General features: G+C 43.8%; 1 protein-coding gene across 4 annotated transcripts in view; it reads right to left on the bottom strand.

The window, feature by feature from the left end:
• The window catches only part of unc5a (unc-5 netrin receptor A), a 123,674-nt gene extending 102,915 nt beyond the window's left edge, over positions 1–20,759 (bottom strand). For 3 of the 4 annotated variants that reach the window (XM_076738590.1, XM_076738589.1, XM_076738588.1), the window contains exon 1: positions 20,132–20,740. In XM_076738590.1, the coding sequence (XP_076594705.1) occupies positions 20,132–20,225 (94 nt within the window). In that variant the 5' untranslated portion in view covers positions 20,226–20,740. Of the gene's footprint in view, positions 1–20,131 lie in introns of all 4 variants that reach the window. The other variant, XM_076738587.1, reaches the window with a different exon arrangement.
• Between the last annotated feature and the right edge of the window lie 3,971 nt (positions 20,760–24,730).

Below are 24,730 nucleotides of genomic sequence, written 5' to 3' on the forward strand. Positions count from 1 at the left end.
GCAATGAGCCGAGGCGGAGAAACTGCACCACGAGACAGTAATGAAAAAAGTGCGTTTCCATCAGCTTACTGCTTCACCTGTCTTCAGATGAAGGGAGGAATGAAAGATCGCTGCCACAGAACTGTCTTTCACTTAGGAACTACAGCCCATCAGAGGAGGATACCATTCAGAAGACAACGCGGGATCACAGCACTTCCACAGCACAGCTGCTCCTTTTTGATCAATCACTGAAGATGAGGGCTGGTTTGAGTTATTGACACGGGAAAGTACGAGCTGTAAGGAGGAACTGATCGCCTCAGAAGAACCAGTCCTGGATCAGTCGAATGCAAAAATGTTCTACATAAGATACATAAGAAAAAGCCTGATTTCTCTTACTGTCCAGTCCTGTCAGCACATTTAACGCCTGCAGGTGTGTAGTTTTAATGCATCCAATAAATAAGATGAAAGAACACTGCTGGTTGATCTGTTGATTGCTCTTTCATCTGATCATGACTCATTTGTGACGTCACCGTAGACATTCAGCATAACACATGCAAAGAAATGCATCGAATCCACACAGCTGAGAAGCTCGAACGACAGAACGCTTGGCATTTTCAGAAGAAGTCAATTAACTCGATGACGAATGACGAAGTGATTAGTCGACTAATTGTTGCAGCTCTAGCCGTGCCAACTTATCTTTGGAGATCTTCAGCATCACAATTAGCACAGCTTAGTGGAAAACAATAGAATTACTTTTCAGTGGATGCAAATTATGGGATGCACCCGCTCTTATCAGGTTAAGTGACAGATCGCTCTAGCATGACACAGGAACTCAAGTGAGAAATTGCAGCAACAATGCAAACCCAGATTAGACCACGAGTGAGCTCCTGCAGGTGGCAAGAAATACCCTGATTCACAGTACACCCATCTATGTTCTGGGGTGTGTGCCTATTTGGCAGTTCTCTCAGGTAATCACACTTGGCCATGGTTGCTGTCGCTACCTCTGCTCTGCTACTGTTGTGACGCCCCCTTTGCCTAAATTTAGATCTTCTAGTTCCAAACAGCAGGATGATGGTGGTGCTGGACTCAGTCTCCAGGCTCAAACCTCTCCTGATGTCTTTCATCTCGCAAAAGTGGCACCTTCTACTTTCTGCTTACATGTGTCTGGTGGAATACAGCTGCTATATTTTCCCATTAACAGCTGTTTCCCCTTTTTGTCTTATTTTTTTCTTTTAAACTTTAGCTTGTTGTCTTCCTGAATCCTGGTTCTAATTTTTGGCAATATATTATACAGTATGCTCAAAGCATTAATCATCTTTAGAACTGTACTGTACAAGCAATAAAGATGGAAGCTACATTTGGTATCTAGCACCGCATTTGTAGATTGAAATGCGGGTGACTTTGCGTAGTGGCGGCTGAATTTGCTCAACCTACCAGAGCTACTTCTGACATTCCACCACGCAGACTGAATCTCATGTATGTTTGTTTCACACGGACACTTTAATGAGGAGACAAAGAAAAACATTATGGCAGTACACCGCCGGGGTTAAGAGGTCTGCAGAGGAAAAACCTCCCAGGAGGACACACAGCCCACAGAGGCAGAAGATCATAAATGTGTTTTCATGAAAAACATCACCAACGGAGAGTCCCACGATTGGTTAGTTTACGAGGGGGAAGAGCCGGACAATGTTATGTCATCCATATGTGTCGGATGCCAGTAACAGCACTAATAGTTTCATTATTGCGACTACAAACGTACAACTGGAAGCCATAAAATACTAGGAATCATCCAAATGTCAGATTCAGCTAAGAAAGATGGTAAAGGGGAAAAAAAATGGCTGTCATGAAGACATAAACCAGCCTGAAGACGGTCCCAGATGGTGAAGATGAACATGCTGTTTAGGAACATCCACACAGTCACGGCTAGTGTGTGTTGAGTGTGTGTGTGTATGTGTGTATGTGTATGAGAGGAGAGAATGTCAGTATTTTCCTCAAAAGCAGTGAGAACTACTGCTTGAACACTGCAGATATTGTTTTATGATTTTCACATGCAGTTACACTTACAAGAAGAAAACAAGAGGCTGGTATTTTTGGGATCCACCAGCCTCAGTGGCAGGTGGACAGAGGAGCTAACTTCCAACCCTGCTGAACCCTCCTCAGTCTACGTCTCCACTTGCCGCTTCCTGCTGACACATCGCACATTGTTTAAGTCACGTCTGCCTCCTGTTTTGTGTAAAATACAACCTAATTAGCCCACTTCAGCTTTTCTGCACGCAAGTCAGAAAAGCACGAGTTCAAAGCGCGATCGTTAATCACTGGCAAGATAGTCGAACACATACAGCTGCAGAAAAAATTAATAAATTACAATTAATCCGAAAACACAAGTGCTGCACAGATGCACGGCAGCAAGGAGCAGGAGGAGGAAACTGCAAACTCTCTGAGCTGGACAATTTTTCACAGCTGCTGCTCGCTAGCATTGACAGCAACAAAACCTGTGTGGAGGTCCATAAACTGAGATATGAGAGTGCAATTTCCCCTTGTTTTGAGATGTGCATACATAACACACAAACCAAACACTAACCAATATATTAGGCTGCCACACCACACATGATAAATGACGATAATGTAAATGACTATATGCCAAGAAAGTGGATCGCTTGCACCTGTAGGCCCTGCGGTCATTTGTTTTGTGATTGCCGAGGGCGTAATGAGCAATAGGTACCCTGTGTGAGTAAGGCCGATTTGTTTTGCCCTCTGTGTTGCATTATCTAGCTGACCTGTCACAGCTGTATCACAGGGAGGTTTATTGGATTCAGAGACCAGGCTGTCGTGGTTTACACCTACACCTTCTGCTGCCATGGGTGCTGATCAACATTTCCTGTGTGGTGTGAGAGTTACCACAGTGTCCTCTCCGGTGTCTCATCACTAAACCTGCCTGCTGCCGGAGGCCACACATGCTGATGTGAATGTGATGATGTAGTAGTTAATGAAAAGTAGGTGATGAGCTGGGACCCAACAAGAATAAACTGGGGCGTGCCAGAGCCTGTCGCTCTCATGTTAAATGACCAAAAGCGTGTGGACATGACAGCAACGTGTGTCTGCTGAACATTTCGGTCCAAAATTGTATGAGTGTTTTGGTACCTGGCTGCAGGGATTTGCTCCCATGCAGCCACAAGAGCATCAGTGATTAATTAAGTGGAGCTAAGGGACTTGGCCAAAACTCCAGCTCCAGACAAAAAGTACACAAACATATGCAGAGACTCTTCTGGCCATATAGCACCTGTGGCTTAAGTACATAATGAATATGCATGCTTGGATTCGATTCCTTGCTGGACTATGAACACCGCAGTCACGTATTTTTCAGGGCCACAGGTAAGCTGCTTAACTCCACCTCTCGAAGTGGGACTACAGACTGAGGGATAATTCAATAAAGTGCAGCTCTCAGAAAGATCGTGCCTTCTGGTGCCTCCCCCCCTGCAAAGCCATGACACCGCCTGAAATCTGCAATGACAAAACTGACAGCTGTTGACTGGGGACGTGGCATTGAGGAGAATCAGGTCCCGGCGCACAAACTCATCCCGGCGCTCCCGCATCATCGCAGTGACAGAACTCAGGAGCCGAGGACTGACACAGGAGGGAGAGGGGGTGGGAACATTAATGTATCATTCACCAGAGCTCCGCACCCTGCCTCTACTGCAGTATGAAAACATAAATGTAATGAAAATCCTATCGATCGGAGTCGCTTCCTTTTAGACAAATTGCACTGTTTTCTCTGCCTCTCAATTGTTTGGAAGCCAAACCCCCCGGAGACATTGTCAATGCACCATCATGACGGGCAGACCTTGGATCAACTTTAGCTCAGAGCCCTCTGCAGAGGCTAATGCACAAGATTTTAGACATCTGCACTGAGAGAAGGCAAATGAATTAAAGCATTCAATAAGAAAATTGGTCAATCAAGTTTATGATGGAGCATATAACTGAGTCAAGTTATGAAAAAACTGCAGTCATTTTAAAGGCTTGATAAGATCATGGGTACAGTGAGTGCGATTCCATTAAAATGGGATTTTCGAGTGGATGTCAACACTCGTGAAATGCCTTTCTGCTGTGACTAACGGCATTTTAGACGACTCAAGTTAACGTTCACTGTTATCCAGAGTGAGGAGCACCTCCCCCCCTTAATCCACCGACATAGCAGGAGGGCCTCGTGGTTAGAGAGACCATCTCTGCTTTGATCTACCAACACCCCTGCAGAAGTGTCCTTGATCAAGACGCAGTTGCAGGAGAGCAGCTCCTGGCTGCCCCTGTTTGTTCACCACTTTGCTGCAATCTAAACATGCAGCTCTCTCAGGAAAATACCAAAAAATGCTCATTTTAAAACAACTCTGAGTTCTTGTTCCAATCCAAAAATTGTCCTGTTGGTTAGACAGCCCCCCCAATGTCTGCTCTCAGAGGCCTCCGACTCATCAAGATGGAAATCTCCAGAAATTATCTCTGACATCATCACCGCTATCAGTCGTCATTAGGGAACGGACACACTAAGAAAACTATTTTAAAGTACTCACACAGCCGGTTACGTGGTCCCGAAGGAGGCTTTTGCAGAGCTAACATGCATGAACTGACAAGACAGACAGTGAGGGTGGATAACCATCTTACCCATGTGCAGTCCTCCTGCGTTCCTAAATTAAAGATGGGGAGATAGCACAGCCACAATCTCCGCACGGGATCTCATTCTCTGCTGAAGTAAAGGGACTCGGAGGAAATAGATCAACCCAGCATCTCAGGGGTCAAGGGTTTATTTAATGAAGTCATATCATGCCATGCCTGCTCCTTCCTCCGATCAGCGGGCGCCGTCTGTCAAGAGGGGCGGCTTGTGTAAATAACCATTGTACTGATATAAATGGCACTTTAACTACTTTTGTTCCAGTTGTCACTAATAAAGATAGAAGACTTCAATTCTTTTAGGTCTATACAATTTCTAAAGAGCACACATGTATACCACGTTTAATAATACTTTGACAACACATACTGTATAAAGTGTCCATGAGAGTCATAACGTTTAACCGATTAGTTCCTATTGCTATTAAAGGTACTATGCGGGAACTGTTGGTCCGTAGCGTTGTGTTGCCTCTATGAGTCAGCTCTGTTAACTGAATGATGAGAGCTGGCTCCCATCAAGACAAGATAGAATGACAAGATGATCCGATAGCGTATTTGTTAAATAGGATCCAGAAACGCCTCTTTGGTAATAACATTAAGATCCAAGCAAGGTGAGACTGCTGTGTGTTGGTCTGTTTGCCAACATACAAAACATAGTTTTACATTATTGAGATTTTTTCCATCAGACTCAATGTCAAATAATGGTATTCTGAAAGGATTTAGTACAATTACACTGAAAGATTTTTGTGATCACTATCGATTATTGTTTCTAAATAGTTTTTGGTGCTGTGTCCGCCATTTTTGTAGCTTCCTCTTGAATATATGCTGTTTATTGCACACTGCTATTGGCTGGGAGCTGCCAAAGGTTGCAGCCCAGAAACATCCCGAGCACAGCAAAGTAAGACGAAAATACAGAGTCTCTGCAGATACGCCCACCTCCACACACTGGGGCCATCACTGATGATTGACAGGGATTACTTTTGTAAAGCTACACATTGTTTTTGAGGATTGTATACCTTCAAAGAACCATTCAGCCTATGCTAAATTTCTATAGTGGAAACCAGTTTGGTTAAAATGGAATTTCAGTTCTCGCATGGCTGAACGACACGGGAAACTGAGCAACAGTTGCTATTTAAACCCACAAACTCTCTGACAAACTCTGCCAACTGGGGTGAAAATCTTAACTCAGAAACCTCAATTTCTACCGCTGCGCTACCAACTGTTCATGGCGAATAACAAAATGTGTGGGTGGAGACTGTGTGAACAAATTCTGTTTCTATAAACATATCATGAACACAACTTTGAACTGACAAATACAGAGGGATTAAAACTTTTTTTGGCTTGGCTTAGCAGAGGCATTTGCATCCTCGCTCAAAGACTGAACGAACACAAAGCCATGGCGGAACAATAAACGGACATTTGCAAGACAGAGTGCAGAAGAGATGATGGATGCATGGAGCAATATCTGTTGTGTGTCGGTTAAAAAACATACAGCTGACATTCTCCAGTCTATATCTGTGTGTGTGTGTGTATGTGTGTGTGCGCTGATGGGTGGGGCATTCATGGTAACACAGAGCAATAAAGCCATGAGTAAAAAATGAAAGAATAAGCCAGAATTGAGGATAAACTGACACAGGAGCTTTGACAGCAATAACCTGACATGCAGGGGAATTAACGAGGGTATTACAGCTAAACCTGTGGGACTCTGCAGCATCCGCAGGGAAACTTAGACACATGGACCCGCATACACGCTGTGACCTAGGAAATAGGGAGGGTGGAAGGATAATACCGCTCTGCCTTTGAAGCAAATGGGGAAAAAAAAAGCAGGTCAAATCTCACGCTTCTAAATATCTGCTGTGCTTTTTTTTTTTTTTTTTTTGGAGATATAATTAAATAACTTTTAATTCTGTCAGAATCATTAGCAGCTCCAGCCCAGAAAAGAGAGCCGTTTCTTGACACTGGGAGGGCTCGCTTTTTCCAGGCTCTTGTTTTGACTCCGAGTGTCATGGAGACAGAGATTTAGTGTGACAACGCTGATGCCAAGCGCTGTACTCCTGCGATGCTTTGCACAAACGTGGCACATTCAACATTCTGACTTTGCACACAATATACCCCGAGACTTGAATTAACAATGTGGAAAAACAACGGTACGGCTCGAAATAAAGCAGGAGCTGAGAAACGGCATTAATCAAAGAGGGAGCACACCAGAGAGCACTTTTTGTTTCACGAGTCAACCTTGGACAAAAACAGTGATCCTTTACCAAAGGCAGGAGACGGCTGGATTCGAACACTTCCTGCCGAGAACGACAGCTCAAACGCTGCTGTACTGTCAATCACTTCTCTCCTGTTAGTTTGGGGCGAGATGTGCTGTTTTTCATAATGAGAACGAACAGCATTGAAATGATTTTGGCAAGTGAGCTTGTCTTTTAATCCAATTAGCTTTGGATCAGTCAGCAGATGACAATTCTTCGTACAAAAAAGATGAGGGACCGTGGAGATAACAAAAAGCTGGGTGTTTTTTTTTCAGTTTCTGAAATCAAATTCAGCCACTGTAGTTTTCAAAATGCACTTAATGCCGCTATGCTTCATCACTATCAGTTCATTTGACTCTCAGCAACTGTGGTGCTGATCTTCATTCGTTCTTCGTCGCTGTCACAGACGCTCCTGCTGTTCAACTCATATTCGACTGTCGGCAGCTAAAAAAAAAAAAAAAAAAAATTAAAAAAAGCCATTGGATTGATTACTGGCAGGATAATGCAAATTTGCATATAATAAAAATTAATTCAGAAGCAGGCCATTATCAGGAAAAAAAAACAGCTCAGTCAATTGAAATTATTTCCACGGCCAAAGAAAATTACAAATGACTCTTCATAACATTTGCTTCTGTTGTTATTCTGCGTGCGCCTTGTTTTGGTAACACGGTAACCTTTTCGGATTTAACCTTGCAACTAAAATAAACACAGGAAAGAGGAAGCACAACACGCTAACACTTGATTGGCCCCTTATCGTTGCTTCATGTTGACACACTGAAAACCAGTTACATGCATGTGAAATTACAGTGTGTGTGTGTGTTTGTGTGAGTGTGCAAGCATGTGTTTGCTGTGCTATTCATTCCACACTTTTCTCCTTTTTCGATGAAGGGGGTGCCGGCTTAGCTCCAAGCACATTCACCCTATAATTGTTCCTTGGTTCATATCTGTCATGACACTTCTATAGGTCTGCAGCCACTGTCAGAAACCACCGCCTGCAGCCCAAATGGGGTCGCTCTATTTTTTCCTCAGTATCTCACACAACCAGCCTTTGTTCCTCATAGCACAATCTGGAGATGCCATTAGTGGGGAGGGAGACAGTGATGTTTAGTGACAGCCTACGACTCCTCTGGTCAAGAAAGTGCCCTAAAGTCATCAGAGTGTCACACACACCCCTCCGCTCTGCCTGAACGCGGCCTCGGCTCCCCAAGTTCACCTTTGTTCTAGCTATCTGAAAAGGAGAAAGCTAATTGTGTGACAGGGGTCGGGGGGTGGGCAGCGCCCGCGACAGCCTGAGTGGTGCCACGGCGTAAAGCTGCCAGGCCTTCTTGTCAAACACACTGCAGGAGAATCCGACACAAAAAATTAGGCGAGAGGGGGAGGCTCTCGTTTTGCTGCAAGTGGCAGTTTTTGTCTTTGTGTTCTGTTCGTGACTATTGTCATCACATTTGGGGCTGAGCTCAAAAACATGCGGAAATTCGGCAAGCGGCTGGGTGGGATGATAAGAGAGAAGCTACACGGCCTGTTTGCGACTGATAACTGACTCAGCATAAATCAAACACCTTCTGGCGATTCAAATAATTTTTACAGTTGGGCATCATATGTTGAGAGGGGATAGAAGAATTCAGAGTAAAAAAAGTATCATGCCTCAGTGCCCCGAAATGAAATGCTGCAGTCAAATTATGTCTTCCATGTGAAATGCTTATGCTGTGATTTACCAGCATTACTGTGTATTACACAAAACATTTTTTACACTATAAATTAAGTACAGCCGCCGAGTCTCCAACTTTTCCCCCCAACTACTTCCATCGCGAATGTAAAATGATGAGAACACATTTCCCTCGCTCTCCCAGCGGCTGCGGAGTGACTGAAGTGTTGTCTTGACTCTCCTGTGGTTCTTTAACATAGCCAGAACAAACAGCAAATCAGCTTGTGGTTCATTTGTGGAGAACGTCACATGGAGACAACACCACAAACCACTCTATAGGCAGTTAATGGGGTCTACTTGGCTGCTTCGCACTTGTGGGACCTCGGGCCCTGCTGTTTGCTTTAGGCGCTGGCAATTTCCACCAGGCTGTGGAGGCTCTATGCATCAGTGCTGGCTTAACACAAAATGGCAGCCTGTTACAGAGGACGGGCACACATAATGCTGGAGTTTATGTTGGGGGGGGAAAAGTCCACAAATGGATCTCAACCAATGTGTGCTACTTAACTCAATGCCGGAGCTGTGTTTTACTGACTATTCGAAGTCTCAGATGTTGTTTAACAGGCATAACACTGATAGAGGACAAAAAAGGATTCCAAGCCATCTACCGTCAGCATCTCAGCCTCCTCTAGAGAGTGGCGAGAGCTAAGGTATGCCGTTGATTAATATTATGGAATCTGAAAGGTAAGACGAGCTTGATAAAAGAAAAGCTGAAGGCTGCTAGCAGAGAAAAGCGCCTTTGTGAGACCTCAGAAATGTTATCCAAGTAAGAAAGTCCTTTTTTTTTTTTTCCATGTGTGGGATTGGTTTGTTTCACAAGTTTATCTTGATCCACAGTGTGGGGACAAATCCTCTCTTTAAAATCTGGACAAGGGCTTGAAGAGTTCTGTAGCGCAGTGCGCGAAGATAAAAGATTTTTTCTTGTGTCGCACGTGATCTTCTTAAAATGATGACTCTTGGGATTTTACGGTGGAACATTTCTGCAGGGAAAGAATTAAAAACATATCTGAGGGAAGAAGTTGAACAATGACATTTTCAACAACAATCTGACTCAGGCAGAAAAGTTATTATTTAATCATTACTTTAGTGAAAATGGCAGAGCAAAGCCATATGCAGTGTATGTTGCAGACCAAGAAATTAGAAAATAAGCCAAATTGCATTTGGCTTTGTGATGATTCAGCCTGAAACCAATCTGTCCAAGTTTTCAGTCGGGCGATTTAAAAAGCAGAAAAATGATTTTTAAATAGCTAAGTATGGACTGTCCAATCTCACACTTCTAACAGTGGCAGGGACGAGGTCTGAAGACTGGCTCTGAGAATTTGTGAAAGATGGAAAATAAGATGATTCATAACACTTGAGATTTCAACTGAGCAGTAGCAGCAACAATGGGAAAGGTTAATCAGCCACAGACAGAGTCTAACACTTAATAACGTCCTTCTTCTTTTGTGAGCATGATGAGAGTTGGTGACGTGAAACACGAACACACACCACAAGGCAGACGGTGTATATTCACTGCATGAGTGAAAAATAAAGAGCGGGTTAAACGTTTATTATCAAAAGCACAAAACCATTACAGAGGTTTAAATATGTAAATGCGAGCCGTGAGAGTACAGTTTATGTAACACTCAGGCTGATAAACAGTAATGCCCGTCAGTTACAGGTAAGAGTAGGTGTACTGTTTATGTGTATGTGTTGATGTGAGAAAAATAAAAAGGTAAAAGGAGGTGAAGCTCTGGAGGTAAATTAAGCGAGGCCCAGCAACAGTTACAAGTGGGAGGAAGGTGATTCACATCAACCTAAATAATGAAGTGGAGGAAAAAAAAAAAAAAAAAAAACTCCCTTTCTCCCCGCCCTCTTCAACTATTTCCATTTGCCTTGTTATTTATTAGTTTCCCTTGTTCGCTTCCTCATTAGATGCTAATATAGAAAGAAGAAAAGGGATCACCTTCCTCAGGCCCTCAGGAGGGAGCAGGCCCAACGTAAGTCGGACACTGCTTCCCACTCAAAAACATCCCCAAACCCTCCAGAGAGAGCCTGCTCTTTGTGGATTAATGTGCCTTTATAAAGTTGTCATGTCTGGTAGAGATTAAGGGGACCCGGCCCTCCCTCCCTCCCCCATGCCGTCAGTCTGGCCCTGTGGAGCCCCCTGGTGCTAGGAAGACTGGAACCAGTGGAGCATGCCACCGAAGATCTCTCTGAGAGCCAAGCTGGGGCTCCAGTGAAAATAAATATACAAAGGATCACAGTCTGGTTGTAGTTATATTGATTCTAAAGGCTGATAATGAGCCACACAAAAGTCAACATCTGGAGTTCCTTGAGGTCTGAGTGAGTCTGTCAGATGGAGATACTCCAGCTAAGTGGAGGATTTTGGTATGACTATCTTGTGGTTTCTGACTATACAGAACAAGGCTGAGTTTTTGCTGTGTGGTTACCGTACAGCTGGGGACACAATAGAAGACCTTTGAAACTGAAACCCTTGAAATCCAAACTCCAGCCGGTCTGTCAGTTACAAATGTCCTCTCGTTTTTAGAAGCAAGGACAGAGTCTCGCGCCGTAGCTGTATGGGATAAAATGGAAAAGTACTGTATCCTGCTGACTCTTGACATGTCACTAACATCAAGGGGCACACATTTCCTATCTTGACTTGATCAAAACAGCTACGGAGGAAAAGAGCTAGGCACGGTTTGCTCCAGCTCACTGTAAACTCCACTGGCTATTGTCATCACAATTATATTTACCACAGCTGGCAGACGCTCTCATCCAGAGCGACTTACATTGCTGCTCAGTGTTCTTGATCAAAACCAACATCATCGGATCTAGTGAAAATAGACATTTGGCGACATTTGTGACCACTCTCGGGATAAATTTGTGATCCTCTGACCCCACAGGACTTGTTCAAGGCATGTGCAGATGCTGACATGCTGCAAACATCAGTAATGTCTGAAATGAAGCTAAAACATGAAGACTGATTAATCCAACAAATGATTTTTTTCACTGAGTCATACCTACTTTTCAGCTCCAGTTAGACTGTCAAAACTGGAATAATTGAGATGAATAATCCTCTATATTGTCTTCAGCTTATGAGTGATGGGATGTTCTGCACCGGGAGTAAAAACTCGTAACAGTGACTTAGAAATAAAGGATGGATGAAGTCATTAGAGGAGCCGTTAACAGTATCGTATGAACCGAGCTCGGTCAGAGGCCAGCGTCCATTCAATCACCGCTTGAAATTGGATGCCGGCTCACATTCATTAAATGACAGCCACATCGAACCAACAATTCCTTACATTCTTGTTTATTGGTCACCAGATGTCTGCCTGCCCTAACGGCGTGTTAGGCAAATGAATTAAAATGACCAAACCGAACTGAGCTTTGTTGTTTTTACTCAATGACATCAACTGTGCCAACTCCCAAAAGACAACAGCAAAATTACAATCGATAATCTGTAAGAGCACTTTCAAGTCTATAAACAGTATACAAGCAAATGCACAATTCATTGTCCAATTAAGCTAAAGTAGCAACTGTTAGGCCGGAGTGGAAGCACTGCAGTACGTTGACATCACACTGCCTTTTTGACAGAGGAGGCTTGAACGCTAACAAGAACCACAATATATCTCCCATCCACCCACAGCAAATACTCTGCTAATGTCAGTTTATATCCGTCAATTGACTGCACCCAGCAGACTTAACCCAAGACCTGTTGTGCACTAATGAAAGGTATATCAACACGCCGTGTACATGGCTGGAGCTGTTTAATTAAAAATAAATGAGACACAAAGTTTGCCCGAACATGCGAGCGCCTTTCCTAATGAGCAAAGCTTTGTATCTGCCATCAGCACAGGATCAGCCTGTATGCTGACAGCTACAAGCTTGCATGTTGGAATTTACACACAGAAAGATATTAAATATGCACATCCAGTGCCAAAGACCACCCGTGGGAGACACAGAGACAAGGTTACCATCACCCACCCAAATAAAACCAACTGTTATCATGTGACAGAAATACCATACCAACGACAGCTGAGGCGTCTTCATGACAACTGAGCAAACTCGGTTGTGTACAGTAACACTTCCTGTACATGAGCAAATCCACAGCCCTGTTTGCTTTCTGGTTTACTCCAGCGGGCTGCTTGCACTAGCCTGAGGGTTTCATTTCAGCTTTGTCCTGCTGATTTTGTTTATTTTTTTTTCAAATCATACAGTCCATCTTCTAATTGCCTTTGGTGACTAAATCCAATGTTGATTTCCCAGAAAATGATGCCACATCGCTTCAGCATCACATAATCACAGGTAGCCACTGGAAAACTGGCCTTACGAGCAGCTCACAGTATTCAGTTTCAACAACTTTGTAATTTCAACAGTTGCTTCACAAGTTACTCCCGTAGGCTTGATTAAACATTCATCACTGTCAGCTTTTAATGTGGATTAAAGCAAGATGTTCTCTCCAACAGAATGGTACATATTGGATCTAGATGCCTGCCAACGTTTAACTGAACAAATCCAATATGGGTATCTAATGATACAGTAAATAGTGCTAACAGGAGTCCAATACTTGAACAAATGTAGCCCAGTGAAGACCATGAGGAGCAAGAGACCTTTATATATTTGAGGGATGTATGGTGGAAGAGTTTTAATTAAAAAAGGAGCAAACAGGGGAAAAGCTGCTGTAAATGGCTCCTGGTCGGCCAGCCAATCATTGTTGGGCCCTCCTCCACCAACCTGTTAGTTTTCTCAGTGTTCAGATTGGTGACAGCATGGCATCTAAAGTCTAAAGTCAGGTTTTAATCACTGATGTGTGTCTGAATTTTTAAAGTATAGCAGATTGCATTGATACCATCATGCCAAAATAAACAGATCAAAATGCCCGATGACAGTTTAAGACTGAAACCAGCGTCACTGATTACTTCACAAGAGTCCATTTCTCTAATACCACCAAACCTTCAACATTAATTCTGCCTGAAACATGGGATTGTAAATGAGTGAGTAATTAACAAAAACAATGCCGGAGCAGAGCTGCTCTGAGCTCATCTTTTGAAATTCAAGCGCTGGTGACAAGAAACTGCGGGTATGAAAGCACACTTTGATTCAACATGAATGCACTGTCAGTGGACGTTTAAAACCACACAAGCCATAATCAAGTGCAAGGTGTGCTGTTTAAAAAAAAAGGGAGTGTCTAGCCTCGACGGTAGCTGTGTTGTCATGATTAATTCTATTGGAGTGAGGACTTGAATGTGTTTTCCGTGAGCCTCGTGTTCCTGATGGCCTCGCCAAGAAAATCTGCTGCTTAGCTTTATGCTTTGAATCAGTAATGCTCAGACCTCATTTCACATCGGGAAATGCTTTGTTTGGGAAAAACAATAACATGGGGACCTACATAGATCAGAGTGGCTGTTCTCTCGCTGCTACACATTTAGGGTGGATGACAAATGGCTCATGTTTTGGGGGAATCAACTTGCATGCTGCGTAACGTCGCAATGATTCGGTGATGACTTCAGGTACAAGTGGAGGAAGAAGAGGAAAGAAAGAAGGCGCCTGATGTGACCTGATCTTTCAGTTTGTTTCTTTACACAGCTGTAAAGAAAAAGCTGAAAAAGGCAATGACATTAGTGATGTTGTATCAATTCTGAATTATTAACAAGCTTGCTGCTAAACCCTGCATGCTAACCTTACATCACACAACATGTTGCCTGGGCTTGAATGTGCTCTGAGAGTCACCGCTCTGTTGACTCAGTTGAATTGCTTGCCTAAGGCATCAGTGCCTGGACACATAGACATAATTAGGAAAGGTCACTGTGCCTCCTGTCTTGTCAACAAAATCACTTCAAGATGACAAATTCTGGCTCAGGCTGAGCCAGACCTCTCTCAGATACCCTTGCCAATCAAGCGCCAGCAGCGCTGTCTGGGTAGCCTCAGGTGATTTCTAATTGTGTCTTTTACGTTCCATGCTAAATAGGGCTAAGCATAACAATGAGCCATACATTTGGAACTTGGAGGTGTGTTTTCCCTTCAAGGTTGAGGTAGCAGACAAAGGAGTCATTATCTCTTAACTTTTGACTACAAGCTGCTGAAAAACAGCCTTGTGAAATTCAAATGAGATCATTTCTCAATAATATAAGAAAATGTTGAAATACATGCTTACCTGCAACAAACGCACCCAAGATTTTTTAATGAACAAAACATAACGATTTTACACAATGACATTAAGCAGATAAAATCTGCCAAATGCCAGTTCACATGTAATGACCTTCACACCTTTTCAAAGTTCCTTTTCCACCGCACGCTCTGCAGACTTTCCATTCAGACCACTTTATGATGAAGTGGAAGTGGCTTTCACATCGCTCCCTGGTGGCCTTACTAAGGAACTATTAATCTATGGCTCTCCATATTGCATTCAGATCTGCGTTCCCCAGCCACCACCTGGCCTGAAGTAAAGGCCAGAAGAGGACCCAGAGGACTGGACACTCTCTTATTATGAGCTGCACCAAGACACCTCTGGGTTTCTAAGCGCTTCCTCTGACAGTGACTGATGGCCAATTAACCATTTGAAGAAGAGTATTGATCACTTAGAGAACAGGAAGGATCTGGGAACATCTCCTCAGACACCACTATTCTCACCGTACAAAGTGAGCAGCCAGGCAGCACATCATGTGTACTAAAAACAAACATTGCAAAAAAAGCCCAGACACAAGCAGACAGCCTTTTCACCGAAATGCTGCATCTAAGGTGAGCACACAGCGAAGCCTTTTGAGAAGAAAACTATACTAAAGTGCCTTTTTTCCGACATTATCTTCTTCTATTGCGCCGACTTGGAGAACATCAACCTCCACATACCCCATTGTTCTTTGCCGAGGTGAAATCTTTTCCCAGCAACAGATCACAGTGGCGTGCAAAGTTTGAGGGTCAGCATCATATGTTCTTTCTCTCTGCGAGAGAGCCAGAGAGATGACCCAGGAAAAAGAACATTCGATTAGACCCTCCAGGAAAAGACTCGGCGCTCAGCTCAACAGGCTCATCCCGACTTCTCATTGGTGGCCCTTGGACACATGAGGCTGAGTGCGGGCACGGGATGGTTGGCAGTGACAGAAACACAACAGTTCAGATCGAGGGCAGCTGCAGATACAGTGTCAGATACTGTGGCCTTCTGTGAGTTATGATCCAGGTTTCCATTCAAACAAAGGGTAATCTCATCCCACAGCAGGGGTGAGAGGTCAATTTTATGCTGCCCAGATAGAAAAGCACAGAAAGTAACTATGTTGCACCGCATTTCAGGAGGGAAACAGCCCAACTTCAACCCCTAAGCACTCTCACATAGACCTGAATCATAGAAATGGGGTAATTGAAACAAAAGGCCAGAGTTTGACAGAGATGTAGTGCCTTCGCAGGGCCTCTGCACAGACTGCAGAAAACAACACCCAACTCCTCCCCTCTGCAAGGTTCATCCTCCACGTGTCCTCGACAACGCCTGTGTCCTTCCTGTACTCCTCAAGATTGCCATTTGCAAATGATAAGCGCAGGGACATAGCCTTCTGAAAGATAAGGCGCCTGGGCATTTGTCACCAAACAGAGCGTGCTCGTCCATTGCTTAACGCTGACCTATGTTGACATGCGCCGTTTACCTTTTATTCATTTATGCTGAACTATTATCTCTGCCTCCATTAATCACAGTAACTCAAACTGGGGAAAATACCTTAACAACACTCGGACAGGGATTGAATTCATTCAGTTCATCTGTATTCTTTCGTTCAGACAAATTAACATGGTGGAAAGTGAATTTAAAAAAAAATTAAATGCATTTGATCATCTCTGTCCTGCAAATAAGCAATTCCTACTCTTTTTCATTCTCACGTCGTCCAATTCAAATTTTGCAAGCGGCACACAATTCGTAACAAGCATTTGTACTCCTGAGAAGTGAAATCATTTCAGTTCTTTCCCCTGACGTGTAATTGCTCCTTGCGTGATATATTCTGCATTTGTACATCATGCTAATTCACTGGGTGAGTATGAGCAGTTGAGAAAATAAATAATTTTATGGAATTTTTTTCCCTACCCCACCACAAACGTCTTCCCGTTGTCTGTGTCATTTGAATTCATCTCCCATGACTACAGGGAACAAAAACTCTCTGGTAGTAAATTATCACTTTGCTGTAAAAGACCATATCCCTGCAAATACATGGCGATCATTTGCCATGCATTAGCTATGGGACAGAAACGAAGTGGTTTTAAATTCCTTTGACCAGAAGGCAATTTCCCCCAATAAATTATGTTAATTTCAGCTTTCGCTCTCCTTATCGCATTCTTTAGTGAGTCAATGAGGAGAGACAAAACTGGCTGCGAGAAAGACAACTCTGGGATGATTCGCATTAGAATGATGAGAGAAGTCTGGCAAAAAAAAAAAAAAAAAAAAAAAAGCCTTATATTATTGTACTAAGAAATGGAGCCTTGCAAATAACTGTATTATGCAATAGATCTCTACTTGTTGTCATTTGATGGCCATCTCCTTGCATCATCACAAGGTTTACACCTGGCGGAAACTGCTCCGAGGTGACTGTTCTCACAAGTAGGAAGGTGCCTGATACCAAATCCCATGCTCCCTCGCTGAACCAGACAACAATTGCTTGGCAACGCTCTCACCGGGTGGAGGGAAAAACAAAGAAAAATCCTGGATTTTTATTCTCTCTGCATGGATAGCTGGGTGTTTTGATGGCATTTTGGGGTGGGGCGGCTGTGGCTCAGGAAGTAGAGCAGTCGTCCATTTATCAGAGGGTCGGTGGTCTGATCCCTGGCCTCGGCAGTACATGTCAAAGTATCCTTGAACCCCAAATAGCTTCCAATGCTGTACCATCGGTGTGTGAATGGATAACTCTTGTAATGAGCAGGTGGCTTAGCCGCCGTACGAATGTGTGTGTGAACAAGTGAATGCAGACTTGCAACAGCACTTTGAGTGGTTGTCAGACTAGAAAAGCACTATATAAATACAGTCCATTTGCCATTACAGTCCATTGCCTTGAGGAAGTAAGAAGGGACAAACAATGGGCAACAGCCTAACAGGAAAGTTTCAAATAAATAAGAAACAGGAGAAGCAAGAGGGGCTGAAATAATCTGCAGACATGACGAGACACATGCAGAAATGCATGACTGCAAATCCTTATGGAAACCCCCCACACACACACACTCACACTCACACACACACACACACATAAGCCTCGCATACTGAAAACATCAAGTGGCGTGCACACACAGGCAAAGCAGTACAGTTCTTTGTTCCTGAGGCTGAAAGCACACCTACCCCCTCTGTCCGGCCCGTCAGATCACTCACAACACAGTGAAAGGGAAAGTGCTCGGCTTGCTCAAATCTAGATTGACAGGCCTACCTTTATTACTGACTGAGTTATGTTTCCCTGCAAAAGAGACAAGTCGGCTTTTGATACAGACGAATGCCGAGTCAGCGCCTTGCCTCTCTACAGAGGATAGCTCGACTGATCTCAGCTGAGACTGTCCCGGCCCTGATGTAGAAAGAATTGGCTACCAAATTACCTTTGCGATCCATTTCTAGGACAATGTCCTATAAAAGGTGGCCTGTAAGCTGTGATGGGAGCTTAGAAGGATGCTTGTACTGACCTCACATGTGACACGGAAAGATGGACTGAAACTAACTAAGAAAGGTGATACAGAAGATAGAAAAGAATAAAACAGATTATACCTGTATCCCTGCACCATCTATTCTATGAACTGGTTCATTGCTATTCAGGGTCACAGAAGGGGTGGGAGCCTATCCCAGCATGCATTGAGTGAAAGGCAGGGAAACACCCAGGACAGAGCTCCCGTCTATCACAGAGCGAACAAAGAAACCGACAAACAGTATCGCACCTATGGGAATTTAGAGTCTTAAAATTGACATAACGACGAGAAGAACATGTGACCTCCAGACAGAAGCGAGACACTGGCACCTAACCACTGAGCCACCGCACCGCCCATGTATACCAGCAACTCCATCAAAATGCATCGCTTTCAACATGCATCATAAAACGACTTGTAAATACCACTGCACTGCTACTTACTTAGCTTGATATACGGCGTCCCTGGAGCATGACTGTTTATTTAATCCTGATATATTCATAATTACACACTAATTAATGCAGAAGAAAAGCCCTCTTAATTCATCATCTCAGTGTCCTGAAGCAAGAGACACAATTACAGCAACTTTAACATGTTTGCCTTCTGTCCAAAGCAAGGTTAACAGTTCGGAAACAAGCGCAAGGCAAATGATGTGTGAAATTCTCGTGCTTTGGATACTCACCAGCAGCTTCCAGCTGTGTGGCATTGTGAGGGTGATATTTAGCAGAGAGAATGAGTGTTTTAAAAATAGTCAAGAGGCCGAACCGTGAGGTGGTGCATTGTGGGCAACAGAGCATAGATTGAACATTGATTGCACTGATCAAATCATTGATTTGACCTGTAATATTAGGGGTCAATGGTCAGCGCTCTGTTATGCTGGATTGCCTTAAAAACTCCAATTGCATTTGCACATATATTGTTGTTATAGGGATATCTGATTTTCCAAACGAAAAATCCTTCTGAGCAGAAAGAAAACGTGAAGCTGCATTTTAGGCCATCTCACAAATGGCTTCAGGAAACTTCTCTCCAGTCTCAGCTCTTCAGCTCACCCCACTGCTGTTGATTGTTTCGTGCATCAAAGCACATTTGCATGCAAGCGGGAGTGTCTGGCCAAGAGGCTACATCATAAAACGTAACTCATCAGTGCGAGTAGGTCGTCTACCAACTCCGTAAAGCTGTCACCATACTGCAAATGCAGCAGGAACGAGTCCTGGTCGGGGAGAAACGTGGAGTTGAACGATCCTGCCCGCAGCCAGCAGAGCTCCACGCACACACGGTCCGCTCTGCAGCCACACGGCGAGCACGTTTAACTACACAGATGATGGAGGTGATATTCTTCTTCTATTGGAATTAGACTCACAAAGAAAAAAAAAAAAAGGGCAATGAACCTTGATGATGTGACAGCGTGAAAGGAGCGCGGTGTGGCTGCATTTTATTGTTCGCAGGCCCAGGTCTTGTTAAAACATCTCAAAGTGCGGGTTGGCTCTCACCGCTTTCCGGCAGGTGAACTTCCCTTGCAGTCACGCCGGTGGGGATAAAAACACACGCTACAGACTGCGCAGCGCTGCTTTATAGCCCCATACACCAGCATTACACGAGGAAGCTGCTACCTCAAGTTCTAACCTCGGCAGACATGTTCGAGGCGACACACTCCTCCCCATGTAACCTTGAAGGTGAAGGCTAATTGATGAGTGCTAGCAATTACAGAACAATAACGAGCGCCCACAACGTGCTCTGTCACGCGCGGCTGCATTTCGGTAAAAAGAGGAAAAAAAAAAAAAAAAACGCCAGCAAACAACTTGTCACGTGCAGCCTTATCTGTGTCTTCTTGCTGCGCTTTATCTCCTCCACACACACACACACACACACACACACATAATTAACAGCTTAATTAACGGAAAGCTTTTCATGGTATAGTGAAACTCACCAGCGCAGGTGAAGCCAGCGAAGACGAGCCAGAGCACAAGGAGCGTGGCGCTGAGCCGACGGCGGACAAAGGGGCCCCGAAGTAAGGGCATCATGGTGTTTTTTTTATCACCTAAGTTTGAAAAAGGCAGCGAGTAGAGAGGAAACGCTGGCACACTGGGCTTGTTAAGGTCCGGAGAGTGTCCTCTGTAACACTTAACGCCTTTTCACAACGTCCAAGTCCTTTTCTTTTCTCCTCAGCACATATCCTCGCGCCCTACCGTGGCCATCAGCATCCCGGTCGCGCGTCTTGGTCGCTCAGAACAACGCATCACAGGTGTGGTGAACAAACTGCCTCCTCGCTCGCCGCTTCTCTGTACTGTATTTGTCCAAGAAGCCGCTATCCGCTCACAACTCTGCCTCGCTGTGTCACCGGGCCGAGGAGAGAGGCAGTTTCACTTGTTTCTGGTCACTTTGCAGCCCTCCCGCGAAACAATACCTTCTCCGAATGCGAAAACGGTCAGAATTGGCAGCGGAGAGGGAACATCTGCTTGCACAGCAATGCTGGAGTGTTGAGAGTCAGGGAAGGTAATGCGCCGCGATGAGCGGAGCAGCAAAACCAGGAGCGGATCCTGCGTGCACGCTGGGAATGGAGCGTCCTTAGCGCGCCCTGCTGTTATATCCCTTTTCTTAGGCAAACATTTACATATCTTGAATAAGCGTAACTAACCACACACTGGCAATGCACGGCAGAATGGAAATTATTTCGTCCGCTCCGTCGCAAGTGTGCTTTTCATATCTTCTGCCTTACATGAAAATGATGGATATGACATTCAGTCCTGTATGATAGCAATCAGACCGGTGCTTTGCATACAAATTCACACAGATCACATCTGCATGTCATTGAGTTGCAGTTAAATATGCCTCTGCTTTGTCTTGGGGTTTTTTGTCTGTTGCCGTACATCAATGACGGACAAACACAGATGAAGAAGCCTGAGGATTAGCGCTCCCATGAGAGCGCACACCTGTCAGCAAACTCAGACCAGGATGTGACTTATGTTGCGGATAGCTTTTTCCTCATTTTCTGGCGGTGTCAGTGGAGTGATTTTCAGACTGTTCAGCCGTGCTTTTACAGTGCTGCATGCCAGAATCGACAGCAGATTATTAATACACTACAGAGGGAGGGGGGTTGTGTCTTTGTTTATCCATTTCTCCACTCCCTGGTAGTCAGCAGAATAATAAGTGGAAGCACAGATCTGGACCACTGTCTTACCAGCTAATTATTGGCCTCATGTAGATGGATGATTCCTCAGATAGAGCTCAGCTATTATACAAACTCATTAAGCCCTCTCTCCATCCAGCATCCCTTGCGAAAGGTCAAAGTCACAGTCACAATGACAGCACAAAACGTGCATGCATACATGCAGAAACGCACAGCCCCACAGCCATCTAGTTTATGATCAAACCCTAATGGGCTCTGTGGATGTGAAGTGGTAAGCAAGGCAGACGAACGGCAGCTAAGAGAATGACTCAGCCTTGGTCACTTGTGAGGTTGCTCGTAATGATCTCTCTCATTCTGCTAATCTGCTCTGTGTCCTATCAGGCAGTGCAAGCTGGTCTCTTGTAGTCACAGTATGTGCCTTCTTCTCCCTGAAAAAGCACCCAAGCTACATGCATTTCAAATGAGGGTCTGAGGATACGTCTGAAAATGCATAGTCGGTTGTACAGAGGCAGGGAGTATAGCCGCAGCTGTTTTTAACAGAATTATTAGAGTGTGTTTTCTTGCTGCGATGTGTTTGCTGAGTCAAGGCAGGGCACAACCTCTTCCACAACCCTGTCTTCCACTGATTCCTCTGGGTCCAGCATCCTGCCCCCCCTTTGCTCCCTCAATCAGACTACAATGAACAATCACAGCTCTTTGGGGAGTTGACACATTCAGTTGTTCATCGATTTGTGGTGTTGTAATTAATTTTCTCTCTGTCATTGGCTGCAGTTACAATATCCTGAGACTTGAAGCAGCTTGTTCTCCTGCAATCAATCACGACACCGGGACAGAACCGAGCCATTTCTCTTGTATCATCTTGAATTATTCACGGGGGCTGTCATCGAAAAAGACCGCACTCACTGACCGATAAGTGTCGAAGAAAGAGGCTCGTTTCTGCGTTACAGATTGTTACAGGTGTTTGTGTTCCTGGGTGCTTCCATAAACTGCGCAATTACAACATATGCAGCTCATAAAGACAACTGATTCGCCTGGTCGATAAGCATTGATCCAACAAAGGTGTCCAGCATGAAATTAATATCAGTTATTGTTTACAAACAACGCTGAAGGTCCCTTGAGGAGGATGCAGAGCAGCCTCTGACTGTCTGCATTCCAGCACAGACTTGTGGAGAGACAGTGAGCGAGAGAGAGAGAGAGAGAGAGAGAGAGAGAGAGAGAGAGAGAGAGTGGGTGTATCAACTTCCATCATGACCACAGCTTCACAGCCTATTGTTTTGTTTATATCAAATTAAACTGCAATGCTACTCCAGAGAGATATAATTGACCACAGCCTCAGATTAAATGACTGTAAAGATCTTAATAAGCCATCAGCGGATTGCATATTACATTGCAAACCACTTATGAGGATGCAGTCCAATGAGAATGAAATTGAGGTTCAGATTTGCATGCCACAGCATTTTAGCCATTAATTACCATGCAAAATGACTGTATGATGATCAATAGTGTATCAATTTAATTAAATATTATTGGTATGGGGTTAGGAAAATTAATTAGGAGCTTAACAAACCCCTGCAATGTTGGAAGAGAAGGTATTACTTTAACATCATAACATCTCCAGTGGGTCCTCCTCTCTTTATTATAGATTATAATGGATGGGGGGCCCACATCCTCCCTCCACTCTCCATAAAATGCCACTCAATATATATGTGTGTGCATATGTATATATATGTACACAAACACACACACACACACACACACACACACACGCATACATGCATATATATACCTTAGTCAGGATTCATGAACCAGATATTAAATCACATGGTTATCTATAAGTGCTATAAAAGCCATTACCATCAGTACATAAGTGATACACACAGGCTTTTATTCCAGGTTATTGTGTCCATAGCTCTCTACACAGTTATGATCTGCATCACTGTGACTTTGTTTAATTAAATTATGTCACACAAGCAGAGATAAAGTGGCCTCGGTGTGATCTCCCAACATCTTGTGCAGTTGAGTGAAGAGCGAAACCAAATGAGAGTGAGAGATGGAGGGTTTAAAAAACAGAGAGGAAGAAAGTTAAGGGGGGGCGGGGATGAAGGAGCCCACTGAAGGTCTCTCATTTCAGCAGCACAGACTGCTGATGAAGCTGAACTTCCAATATCCCACCACTTCAGCTCTGACGATTTCTCAATTTTACAGATATGGCCCGAGAATGTGATTTGATGAAAATGTAAAATGGGATAACCTCCAAATCATATGAAATGGGCTGCATTTTATTCCATGACTATAAATCAAAAGCAGACACTCTAAAAATTAAAGTTGATTTGGTGTGTTTGATTCAAAGTACAACTCTCCTGACGTGGAGGAAGACAGGGTGTCCTGTCGTACCCTTAAATTAAGATTTCCTTTCGTGCAGATTCTTCATATTCTTGGCCCAGGCGGCGTCTGAGTGTAGTGCTCTAAGAGTTTGTTTCAAAAGGGAATTCAAACAATTTATTCATAGAATGTGTTTCCATCCCAAATAGATTCGCCTAATCTAAAACACTGTGTGAGTGTTTGGAAATATATGATGATTTCATTTTCTCCCAGTCTCAGGGTCATAAATAAATTTGCATTCTGTCAGCGAAATGGACTAACTGACTTGTAATTCATCAAACCCGCTGCTTAGCACTTAAACAGTTCAACACATGGTAACCTGATTTTTTTTTTTTTTTTCCCACAGAATTGCCTCACAGCTGTGTGCTCTAATGGGCGAGGAGGAAGAAAAAGGAGCACTTACATTTTAAAGACCTCATAAAACAATAAGATAAAAAAGAGAAATGAACTCTGTGACTGGCACATTTTTACGTGGAGGTTAATTTTGGAAGAGATGCGCAGAGAATGCTTTTTGTTTACAGATTTTGTTGGAATTGCTGAGAAAGACAGACAAAATCTGTCTAATCACATCTGAATAAGGTGTGATTTGCTCCATACAGATTCAGTATAAATGCAGAATCTGCATTCTCTTCCCTCTTTAAGTCCTACTAACTCAGACTCCTGTATGCCTGACAAAGGATAATCTGAGAACGTTAATGGAACTAACTTGCAAACATGAATACGGTGTGTGATCCACCTCTTGAGCAGACAATGGGTGACAGTAAAAAGTGTCAAGCTGAACCATTTTTTCCCACACTTCTTTTTCCCCCCTTCCTCTACATTTCATTATTCTCTAAAAAAGAGGTTTCCTGAAATATGCTTCCTGGACCGACATTCTCTTGTTGTTTTGAATGTCACATTGTCGAAGCGTGCATGGGAGAGGAGACTTTGAATGATGTTGAATGTTTTATGACTCCCTGCCTTTGTGTCAGTCCTTGCCAGTGCTGCTCTGAGACTCTGATAGGAGAACCTCGTCTA

Source organism: Chaetodon auriga, chromosome 9 (genome assembly GCF_051107435.1).
Source record: "Chaetodon auriga isolate fChaAug3 chromosome 9, fChaAug3.hap1, whole genome shotgun sequence".
NCBI lineage: Eukaryota > Metazoa > Chordata > Actinopteri > Chaetodontiformes > Chaetodontidae > Chaetodon > Chaetodon auriga.